The sequence below is a fragment of the Falco punctatus genome (genome assembly GCF_963210335.1).
Source record: "Falco punctatus genome assembly, chromosome: 6".
Taxonomy (NCBI): domain Eukaryota; kingdom Metazoa; phylum Chordata; class Aves; order Falconiformes; family Falconidae; genus Falco; species Falco punctatus.
In genome coordinates, this window is record NC_137585.1 from 85185762 (window position 1) to 85198276 (window position 12515).

The window sequence follows — 12515 nt, forward strand, 5'->3', positions numbered from 1 at the left end:
TTCTGCTGTAACTGGGGTTTAGTTATATTAGATATGTATATTAAAGGATAAAACTTAGCAGTAATGCAAAATACTTTGTGCAATATGACAGTATCACGATTTTTATAGGAAAAATAACTTTCCCGTTTTTAAGTCGTCAATGATTTTAAATGCACTGATAACTTCCACTGGAAAAGCACCATTGATTTTAGAGACTATGCCAAGCAGATGTAAAAATTCAGAAATTAAGGGAAGAACAAGCAAAACCAGGAGATTTTATACTAAGTTTTTGTCAGAGAATCTTTTTTGAAGGGATATTAATTGCAAGTTAAAATGATTGTATCCTGTCTTTTTAAACTGTTTGTAAGAAAAGATTCTCAAGCGTAGAGTTTGTCTGAACATTCATGTTGATGCTGAAATGCAAGACTCCCTTTATTCCACTGCGTGATCATGGAACTAAGCTCAGGGACCAGGTGTGTGACCGAGCCATGGATAGCATAGTAAGGCATTGTATTCAGATGAGCTGTCATTAGCATCCAGGTTCTTACTCCTGTTTCTGCTATATGGTAACAGACTTGATGTAAGTCTCTTTCTCTGGTTTAAGCTATGAATGCTGACAAATTTTAAAAAATCTGATTTATAATGGATTATAAAATTTGCTGCAGTCATTACCTCTGTCTGCTGGAATTCACATCCTCTCAACAAAGGGATGCATTTTTCCTCCTTTTAAGTTACAAAGTGAAGTGGCACTGGTCAAATGCTGATAAAAGCAGGTTTGAACTGAGGTACCATACTTTGAATTCAGAAGTTAGGGGAAAACATAAATTGTAATGGTGATACCTAGAAAAAAGGTTGAGATAATAAATTTTCTAATTACCACTGAAAAATTCACCACAACTACTACAGCACTATCTTTCCTTGTACCTGGAGTAGGACAAAATTGATCTTTCTGTGGTGGCTGTTGGGTCAGAACTAGCTGAGTTTCTGTAACTTGATCGTGTCTCCAAGAATTCAGAATGGGGTAGAGTACGTCAATGTGTGGACCTCAAAAAATGCACATACTGTGCTTATGTGACCAAACAGGAGTTTCCTTATTATGTGATTCCTTCCTTTCCCTATGCAAAAGCAAGCTTTTTCAACTTAGGTTCAGCACTTAGCTTGAGTTGTGTGGGTTGGACAGGAACAGAGTAATCTAGATCCTTTTAGCAAGAGGACGGGTATGTGCAGGATAGGGAACGAAGATCTTACATGTACTTATGTATATGGGGGTTTGGGGTTGCTGTTTTCGATATGAGGCATTTTTTTGAATTATTGTGATTGCTGTTTCTAGGACATGCACTCTTGGAAGATGAAAATAAGGTCTGGCATCTAGTCCGGCCAGTAGATGAAATAGATGAAGGTAAATCAAAGCGGGGCAGTGTGAAAGAAAAAGAGAGGACCAAAGCTATTACAGAAATCTACCTGACCAGACTTCTTTCTGTGAAGGTAAGTCTCAGATGTGCCATGGTTACACCTTACTTCTGTAGATTTTGAGGTACAACTGAAGAAAATGATGCAAATATTAGTCGTGTGTTTGGCTGCAGTTTTGAATGTGTCATACTTACAAGCTGGTGTTAAGAACTTCCAATGATTAATATGCCCTGAGGAACATTACTGGGAAAGAGATAAAGTATAACTCCCCGATCAAAGCTGATAACCATGATTATGTGTTCATTAAATAAGATATTTTTCTTGCAAGACAAAGATGGGTATTCTGCTCTGTGCCACCTGTTTAGATAATATTTTGTTAGGTTTTCTTTTGAACAAAATGCTTTATGAACTGCTACAGAGCCTTGTATTTTCCTATTCTTGTGTGTGACCAGTGCTGCAGTATAACCTAGAAAAATAAGAATGTTTTCCTATAATAATAGTCCTTTTAGAGTAGTTTTAGTGCTTATGCTGCAGAACGGATCACAACTTTGTGAAGCATTCCTCCTTGCAGAAGGAATTTAAAATAATGTGTTTAATGACCCTAAAGCCAGACTCCTCATGAAAATGAGAGCGGTCTGGCCCCAGCTAAGGCCATTTGTCCAAGTGTGAAAGTGGACATGAAGGAAAGCCTGCACATAGACAACACAGACTCAGGACAAAGAGCCATCAAGATACTTACATCCCTCTGTGCTGTTCATAATTCCGTTGCAGCTGCCGCTTTTCTGTTCACTATAGCTAGTTTATACATTACCAGTCTGGAGCTTTACTAACTCATGCAGAGCTGGTGAGGTGTTATGGCTGGGACCACAGCTATCCCTCCAACACACGGACTGTTGATGTGTCCTTGCTAACAGCAGAGTGGCTGTGGGCTCCTTGCCTTCCTGGTCCCTGCCTGTTCTGAGGCTGGCAGCTGGAGTGACAGTGAAAGAGGGTGTAGCCCTTCAAATGCATCCATAGGGCCAGCCAGCTGAGTGGGGATGAACTGCATGTGGCCTCAATGGGGTCATCTCTAAACCAAGGGGGAAATCTCTGAGGTCACAATCTCTAAGGTCCAGGCAGATGCAGGAACCCAACCAAGCACACAGTCCTTCTGGGATGCTTCACTCCTTGGGCTCAGTGGAGCTCATGGAGCTGGGCCAAACTGGGTGTCTGATGAGACCCAAGTGCTTGCCCTTAAACAAAAAGTCAAATGCTCACTGGTACTTTTTCCTCTGTCTCTTTCTAAAAATTTCATGGAGCCAGAGAAACTGGAGGTGGGAAGCTGCAAAACCATTAAAAAAATGGCTAACAATTATTTTAACGTGCACAACAACCCTGAAGTTTGAATGTATTGTATACTTAGCAACCAGTTTCTGCTTCTTCTGTCAAGCAGAAAGCACGCCTTTCTGTGCAAACTTTAGAATAGTTGGTGAAGGCACAACCTTTCAGGCTAGAACATAAAATTGTTCTTTAGAAGGTCTTTACTGTGTTGGCACTTTGCAAGGTCGCTGCACTAACAAGTTGCTTGGTTTTTGTCACCTGGTACACTTAGCACTTAGGATAAAGGCCATCAGTAACCGCAACTGGATTATGGGCTGTTAATGTCAACAGGAATAAAAGATTCCTGGGTGGCACTGAGTTCATCCTGTAACACAAATATAACGCATTTTTTTAAATTTTACTTTTAAGGGGACACTTCAGCAGTTTGTAGATAACTTCTTTCATAGTGTGCTCAACTCGAACCATGTGGTGCCACCAGCTGTGAAATACTTCTTTGACTTTCTTGATGAGCAAGCAGAAAAACATGACATCAAGGATGAAGATACCATTCACATCTGGAAAACAAACAGGTACAGTATGAACAGAGTAATCCTTGTATTGCAGAGAAATGAGTGTAATTCCCAGGTATATACTGGCACTCACCACAAATCAAGGTAAATGTATATACGTATATATATTTCTAATTCTCAGAATCGTTTTAATTGATTTAATATGTTTATGTGATCAAAAAGATTCCCTGTAAGCCTAGGAGCTGCAAAAATGAAACCAGCCTACCTATGGGGTTGTCGTTGGCAGATGTACCACGTCACTATCTGTCTTTCCTCAGAGAAGAGGAAAGCAAAAGAAAAATGGGACTGGATTTACCTGTCAAAGCACAAAATCTAATAAAATGTTACTCGGGTAGTTTCTCTAACCACTCAGACATCTCTTGCTATTTTGGGGCACTTAAGATTTTTCTCCTATGGGTTTTTCCATGAGATTTGTAAAGGCTTGGTTTTCAGTCACGGAAACCAGACAACAGATAGCTTGTATAAATGTTGAAATATAAAATGAAGCTTCACTGTTGTGAGGACATCAAAATTCAAAACCCGTTCTTAATTTCATGCGATTTGCTCGTTGTACAACTTTTATTGTGTAAAAAGGATTATTTATCTTTTTCCTTGCTTTGCAGCCTGCCTCTTAGATTCTGGGTAAACATACTGAAAAATCCCCATTTCATCTTTGATGTTCACGTTCATGAAGTAGTAGATGCTTCCTTGTCAGTCATTGCACAGACTTTCATGGATGCTTGCACAAGAACAGAGCACAAATTAAGCAGAGTAAGTGATTTGCATTCTACATTCTGACTATGCTCATGCCTGACAAGACAAAGGGCATCCTCATAGACAATACCCATTCTCTGAGGGGATACAGCCTTGATAGTTTCTTTTTAGTTTTATAATGAAGTTAGCATTTCACCACTTAACAGGTTGGTGAACGTGTCAGCATTACTATGTAGTCTGCCAATTAATATTTACAAAAAGGAGAAAACAGCAACTGCTTTTATAAAAGGCAAATTCAAATACTGATGATTTCATGTCCACCAATAATTTAGTATCATCTTGCATTAATATATTTGTAAACCTCAACAGTAATGCTGTGTGTAAACTTTGTCCTTTTAGGACAAATAATCCCACCAATGTTAATAAGCATCCAGATGTTAATATCTGTAAAGCTCAAGCGCATATGAATATAAAGGCTTGATCTTGAGGTTTTTACTTTCTTTTGCTTCCTAGAGGTGTTCATAAATCAACCAAGTTTCTCTCTATGATATATTTTTCAGGATTCTCCAAGTAATAAATTACTTTATGCGAAAGAGATCTCTAATTATAAGAAAATGGTGGAAGAGTAAGTATAGACTCTTTTCATCCTTATTCAGTGTTTTTAGGGCTTTAAGCCTGTGTAAGAGGAAAAGCGAATGCTGAGATAGTCAACTGCCAAATGTTAAAAATTTTACACCTGAATGTTACAACACTCCCTTGGTGGTAGTGTTGGCAAGGTTGAAACAGAGCAGCGTTATGACCCAGTGCGTGTTTGTATCTGTGCAGATGGATGGATAGATTTATTCAGAACAAAATATGATGCTGTTTTCTGCAGTGGTTGTTGTTGCCCATACAATATGTCTAACCAGCGCTGCACTTCCATAACTCAGTAGAGATCAAAGCCTGGAAACATTTTTACACACACATTTTTTTCTTCCATCTCTGAACTTTATTCATTTACTTAATTGGCAATTCTGTGAATACTGCAGAAGTTCTGCCACAGGACAAAACTCTTGCTAGCTGATGACTTCAGAAGTTTGAAGGCCTAAAGTAATCATCAGCTGCGATTGTAAATATATTTCTTTCCTGTGGTATGGCCCTGTGCAGTCAGGTATGATTTGCCTTTGTTGTGAACATACTGATGACTGGAAGGCAGGATTTCTAAAGGAATCATTGGTCTGTTGTGGTAGAGCATCTCCTGCATTATTAGGAGGCATATTTAAAGTAATTGCAAAATTGAAAGACAGAATTACTGAAAAAACACACTGTATTTCATTCACCTAATTGAAAGTCTGTCTTCATCTGTTTCAGTTACTACAAAGGTATTCGTCAGATGGTGCCAGTTAGTGACCAAGATATGAATACCCACCTAGCAGAGATTTCTAGGGTAAGAATAAATTCCATTTTCTTGTCCTGAAATTGGAACTAGCACTGTGTTTCTTTGTCTTCTCTTTCTGACTCAGCAAGGGGGGTTTTGTATGTGCAAACATCAAATGAGATATTCATAAATCTATGAAATATTCCTGTTGAGTGTAGTCGTGCCTTTTAGCCCTTTGAAATATTGATTACTGATTGGAACCAAGAGTGGTCATCATCACTAATTATCTGAGTGATGATGTAGGTCCCAGAGCAAAATATTCAGATTTTTTCACATCCATTGCAGAAAAATTATAGCACTCTAATTGTTTTTCCTCTCCACAGCATACAGAGGATTTTTAGCATTGATCATATTGATGAGAAGTAATGACTAAATTCAGAGTGATACCACAGCAAAAACTAGATTCCAGAAATGAAAGAGGAGGCATATACACCAAATATAGCCTGGTTTAGCCCTGTCTGTACAAAGGCAATACTTCCGCTTTACACTGCATGTCAGAAGCTCACCGTGTGCTCGCTCAGTGGCACTTTTTCTTTTTGCATTTATAGGTTATCGGGGGTTACCTGTCATGGAGAAGAGCAGAGGGGTGTGGTTGATAGCTGGGGACTGTGGCTGGAGACAGGTGGAGCAAAAACACTGCAAAATCTGCTTCAGCCTTGAAAAAGCCTGTCTGCTCTGCAGCTCGGCTTAGCTAGAGGAGGCTTATGCCTTTGAAGCACTCAATTTAACTTGGAGAACCAGGAGAGGCTCTCACTAGTCTTAAAAGATGTTTAGCCTGAGCAAAAAGACAGTGTACTTACTGGCTGGTTTGCTCATTTGCTTAATTTAGTTGAAGTGCTGTAGCGTAAGGAGGATGTTTGGGAATTTTTTGGAGTTTGTTTATTTCAGTGCCCTTAAGACCTAACATCTTGCAGATCAACATCCTCATGAGAGTATTTCCATTTTCAGTCATTCACTACAAAACTCATCTGCAGTGACATTTAATTTTCCAGTTCACTTTATTTATTACACAAATTGAGATGTATGTAAGTTTAAAAGATTTGCTGGTTAGAAGTAAATTCAGTAGAATGTTTTAACATCAGCAGAATATGTTGATCCTTTCTATTTACATTATAAATTATGATAAAAATGAATATGGAAGGGGTGATCGAACACAGCAAATTTTGATCAGCTCTAGAAGTGACTTTTATAGAGCAAGGAAAGATGGATGTTTCTCTGCTGCTTTAGGCCTTGGGTAATCATTTACACCGGTATCAATATTTTGCAATTCTTAATTTTCTTAACTGACTTAAAAGACTAAAGGCATAGCTAGAAGTTTGAATCCTATACCTTTGAATGAAAAACACCTGTTTAGACAGGTAGAGAACATTCACTGAATAAGGTAAATGTTGGGGGGAGGGAGGAAGGGGTGATGGAAGGATTATTTCCTGCTTCATTTAAAGTCCTTTGTGTCTGTCTCCCTCTCTCGCCCGACCCTGCCTTCCATCTTCATGATTCAGATGGCTTTTTCCAAACGTATATGTGCTCACGATCCTGATGCGTTACACCTTTGCTGTAGTGATGTGTGAATAATTTCAAAGAGCTGGAGAAAGGATTTCAAACAACCACGACAGTGACAGAATCAATGCTTTAATATCTCAGCAATACGTAGATTTAACAAAGTAAATGCTTTAGTTATATGTGCCCATGTTGCTAACAGATGTTTCTTCTGTAGTCTACGGTTTATTGTTCAGAGGTCAAAATATTTTCCATCTCCAGTGTTAGAGTTGTAGGCAGGGTGGACAAACACCAGTGGGAAAGCCTTGATCTAAAAATCACCAAACAAAAGTTTCTCACCCCTTTTTTCTGCCTCAACTGTCATTTAGCAAAAGTTACAGGATACGGACCTTGCATTTGGAAATTTTGTAAATTGTATCCAACAGTTGTGCATGCGCATAACTTTCAGCTGTCTGTGATCATATTTTGACATGTTTGCTGCCTGCTTGTGTTAACAGGCACATACCGATTCCTTAAATACACTTGTGGCTCTACACCAACTCTACCAGTATACTAACAAATACTACGATGAGGTAAGTTGCGGCTGTTGTTTTCATTTTTTAATATCAATGCTAAAAGGTTATGAAGGCTAACATCAGTCTAAGGGAATGACTTCTGGAATTCCCTGGGTAACCAGCTAAAAGCAATGCTGAACAGAAAGCTCAGATTTCGAAGTTACACACTTTGCTTGGCAATTACACTGGTCAAGGGTGTGTTGTTGTAAATGAACAATTTCATTATGGGCTGTCTGGTTTTGTGACAGTTTAAAAGTGATAGTTTAACAAGATCTGGAAGAGAAATGGATTTAAAAATCGTTTCTCTTCAGTTCTACCACCCTAATTCCTAAGAATTAGGACATAAGAATGTCACTAAGCAAAAAGTAATCATCAGAGCTATATCAGGTTTCAAGCCAGCGGGGGTTTTTTATTAGGAAGAATCCATTAAACTTTTTTTGCTTGTAGGAATGGGGGCCGCCATGACTTTTTTATTAGTTAGATGCACTCAAAACTTCCATGCATGCTACTGTCCCTGTTTTGCCATGCCAAATGAAGTGCCTGCCCAAGGTAAAGCGGAGTAGAGTAACTGTTGAATATAGCTTGATTCAAAAGCAGGCTTACAGATGCCATCCAAAATGTTTCTTAAGTTTTTCACGCCCTGTGGAAAGAGGGACAAAGAATATACCAGTGTAGCTGGGCTGTGGCTATGGCTCTCCAAACTTAATCTGAAAACAAAAAGAGAGAAGGAAACTTTTATTCAAAGGTTTCCATGGAAATGAATGCTTCCAGAAAACTCTCAGAATTAAATCAAAGCAAGTAAGAACAGATGCTGAATCAAAAAGGAGTGCAGCACATGTGAGCTCTCTTTGGTTTGTCTTGCACCTCAGCACAGTTCGTGTTTTCACTTACATTTAGCGCTAAGGCAGTGAGTCTCATCCTCAGCTTCACTGCAGCTGCTTTATACAGGAGCAGCCAGCCTGTCGCAGCTTTCAAACAGATGTAAGCAGGGAAAATCAAACCACCCTGAGAAGTCTTGCAATGAGGGTCAGTAGGGGAAGCAGCCAGAGGAATGCAGGCCAACCCAATGGCGTCGGTTTCCTCGCCCCTCGTCCCCAGTGCAAACCAAGCTGCTTTCAGCACCTTCCCCAATGTATCCATGGCCTGCCCTCTTACAGAAACACTCAGGGGTCCTGGCTGACAGAGGGACCGTAAAGCCCTGATTCTTCCACACTCCTGTGTCCTGCTTCCACTCATGGTTTCATGTTTGGTGACAGGCACAGGTGGAGTCACCGGTCTGTGGGACTTCATTAGTGGCAGGCCACCAAAACCCAGTGCATAGCTGCCGCTCTTCCTTTCACGTACATCACTGTGTAACAACAAGGTGCATCTGATGAAAAGGCTGCTAATTCAGAGTTATGGAGATAATCTGTCAAGAACCATTCAGTAAAATTAATCAAGGTTATTTATTTTCCATGAAAATGTTTTAATTTGCATAAATTGGAACATTTTGCAGCTGCCCTTGTCCTTATTACTGATGCAGTGGTTCCCGGCATGCGCTGTACCTTCTGCATCTCTGCAGGGCTTGACAATGACTAAGTGGGTACATTCTAATTGTCCACATTTATATGAAGGATATATTCACCAGCAGAGATAATCATGAATTATTTAGTCTAGATTTGAGGAGTTACAGATAGATGTAATTGTTTAAATTAAGGGAACAATATCAAATTAAATTAACGCAAACTTAAATACTTTACTAAGTGTTTATTAACTCTGTCTTGTAAAAATGTTTTCATGCTCTAAAACCAAATCCATTAAAATAATTATTTCTAAACAGATTTGCTCCTGTGTTTGAAACTCAAATGCTATACCAGCCCTTCAAAGTTAAATTATTGGTTTGATTGATACTGACTGCATTAATCTCCATTGTCAATGATGTGCAAGAAGTAGTAAGATTCACAGGTAGTGACAGGCAAACTCTATTTCTCTGGTTCTTGTACTTGCACATTTATATGGTATTTAAACAGAGCTAAAGGTTTCGGCTTGATTACAGTGTCTGGCTTAAATTAATAAAGCCAGTTCTAGAAAAGGAACGGTTTTGCCTTGTAATACATTCTTCTAATGGTGAAATCTAATAGTTGGTGGAAAAGTTTTCCTAAAGGATGATGGAAATTAAAACCTTTTGAAACCTTTGAAATTTGATCTTGAGAAGCCCTAAAAAACTCTATTTGAAGAAAAGCCTTCTCATAACAGTTGACCTTTTCTAGCTCTTGTTTTCAAATCCCTTGTGTCATAGAGTCATACCTTCTTATATATATTCCGTACAGCTGAGGCTGCATGCAGGACGCTGGGGGGCTCCTCTGATGAGCTCATTGCTTCCTGAGCTACGTGGTACTGGGCCAGAGTCGCAGCATTTCTTGGCGAGAGCCAAGGGGAGCTGCCGGCAGCCCCCTGACGCTGTGGCCAGACCACTTTCTTCCCTGCATTGCCTATAGACACAAGAGACCTTGCGTTGCCCTACCTTATGCCAGTGCGTGGACCACCCAGGAGCTTCTCATAACCAAAGCGGATGCAGCTTAACTACTGCTGATAAATGACCCTTAAGCCTTGTAGGGTGCAACGCAAGTGAAAGTGCTGTTTCTTAAATAGCTATAAAGACCTTTTTTCCCCTGCCTGCTCCATCTCGGAATGTAATATTTCACAAGATAAAGTGCTACCTATTAATTTGCTTGAATCCCAGCATAATGGGAAACATTACAGCAACTTAGATAAAGTAACGGAGACGATCATTTTTATTGCCTTTGTGTAAAAATAGAATGTGTGTCCTACTAAATGGACTTTATCTTTGATACAGAGAGAATGCAGAAGACTCTATACAACCGAAGTAGTATCAAACACTTGGTCCGGGAACTATGTCATATATTTTAAGCTAAATGATTCTAAACATTCTGTGTTTATTTCTTCAGATTATAAATGCACTTGAAGAGGATCCAGCTGCACAAAAAATGCAGCTTGCCTTCCGTTTACAGCAAATAGCAGCTGCGTTAGAGAATAAAGTGACTGACCTTTGACTCAAAAGCCGCAATAAAGAAATCTGATCTGAAGATGTTCAAATTCATTCTTCCTGTTAAGGAAATAGTGTTCTATTTTTTAATGTATAATTACAACTTTAAATGAAATATTTCATGTTTTTTTGATAGCAGAGGTGTAATGTAAAGAATTTTTACTGTAAATTATGCTTCTAATTAAAAGCTGTGTTGTGTGTAAATGAATCTTCTGTGGGAAGGAGAGTCCTTTGGTTGGGGGCAGGGTGGGGGGTGGAAGAAGGAAAACCTATAGTTCGTTTAATTTAGTAGAATCTGAGACATCAGCATTTAGGATTCATTATACTATAGCATCCTTTCTACATTAAGCAATATTTGTACTAAGAAAACAATAACATACTCAGAGACACATGCAATATCCCCTTTTATTTTGATAACTGGAAATTGATTTCCATATAGCTCTAAAATTTATTCTATGCTCATAAGGAACGTTGTGAACAACATGTCTGATTTCTCTGGAAGATCTGAAAATGGGATTTGCTACCACACACGGTTCTTAATTTAATTATTTATGTCCATGGTGATGCACAGTATTGCACCCACCACAGTTGGCTGCAATGGAAATAAGAGTAATGTCAGTGTAGGAGGGTTCTACTGATAAAGTCTCATTCGTTTCAGAAATCACTGCAAAGAAGGAATTAGTCCTTAAAAATTTACAACTCTTTGTTATTATTGTGAGTTTTATGATATATGCTAATGTGCCTTACTTGTACTAATTCTGTGAATCTGATGAATGGTTTTGTAAAAAGAAGCAGATCAGAAAAAGAAATATTTATGTGCTATTGAATGACTTGTGTGAAAAACATGACCAGCAGAATGCTTGTAATTAGCTGCTTGCCGAGAGTGTGCTGTTTAACATGATTTGATTATGTATAATATCTTATTTTAGAATGGTTCTGATGATTTTTTTATTTGAATCTTGGAACTGTCCTAGAAATACCATCACTTGTTTTTATTGTATTTGTGATGTAAAATACTAGTATGATATTGGAAAATTCATATACCCGTCTATTGAAAACCACTCAGTCAGTTTTGAGCCTTGGAATGCTGCATTTGATTAAATACACACCATAACCCATAACAAAGAAAATTGAAATATCTTGTCAGAAAGTGTGTGTTTACAATATAGGTAAGCTCCGTACAAATCAAAAAGTTAGGTACGTCTTCTTACATTGCTGTATTGCACATCAGAGAACTTTATTCCTCTTTGTCTTGCAAGTCTTTGGCAGTAAAGTAGCATTTTAATGAAGCGCTGCCATCTGTACTCCTTCGTGCATTGTCCTGCCGAGCACCCGGACTCTGCTGATTCTCAGCAAGCTAATGCAATGTCTGCCGCCCGTGCTGCCTGCCCAGTAGGTTGTCACACAGTTTATTGATTGTTATTTTTTTTCCCCCTTTTTGAAAATTTCCTAGTATGTGTCAGTGGGCCTTTCCTTCAGTTTCTGAAAATCAAAAGCCTCACCAGAACCGGTTTCCTACCCAATAGGCTGGAGGGTTTTTGCGGTTTGTTTTGTACTCAACTTGTTGCATTTGTGTATAATCATTCCTCAACCTGCCCGGGCTATAAGTTATTTTACACTGTTTAGGACTGAGGTACACGACTTCTACATAAAGGTGCTTTGCCAGCTACTCCTTCGTCAACAAAAGCATCCTAATTTCATGGCTAATCTGTTACTTTGTCATTATTTGTAAATCCTGTTAATTGTAAATCAAATACAATGTTGGTTTTTTTTCCACCAAGTGTCACGGGGTCTTTACTGAAACTGGGGGGCGGGGTGGATGTTAAAAGGGGTTTGCATTGCTTCCGCCAGGGGTGACAGCGCAGCAGCAGCATCCATCAGTCTGCGGTCGGTAATGGAGGAGCACAGCACATCCTGCAGATGCTGTGCCTGACATCATGCCCTTTTTATGGGCATTTGCTCTGAAAAATGAGAGTACTCTTGAGAAGGGAGGATGTAGTGCAACATCCCGTAGCGGGGTCTTCTTGCCC

General features: G+C 39.1%; 1 protein-coding gene across 4 annotated transcripts in view; it reads left to right on the plus strand.

Moving 5' to 3' along the window:
- The window catches only part of PLXNB2 (plexin B2), a 267859-nt gene extending 255598 nt beyond the window's left edge, over positions 1–12261 (plus strand). For all 4 annotated transcript variants that reach the window (XM_080393894.1, XM_080393896.1, XM_080393895.1 and 1 more), the window contains 7 exons: positions 1310–1464; positions 3118–3278; positions 3881–4028; positions 4532–4596; positions 5322–5397; positions 7383–7457; positions 10388–12261. In XM_080393894.1, coding sequence (XP_080250020.1) covers positions 1310–1464; positions 3118–3278; positions 3881–4028; positions 4532–4596; positions 5322–5397; positions 7383–7457; positions 10388–10492 — 785 coding nt within the window. In that variant the 3' untranslated portion in view covers positions 10493–12261. The remainder of the gene's footprint in view (positions 1–1309; positions 1465–3117; positions 3279–3880; positions 4029–4531; positions 4597–5321; positions 5398–7382; positions 7458–10387) is intronic.
- The last annotated feature ends 254 nt before the right edge of the window (positions 12262–12515 follow it).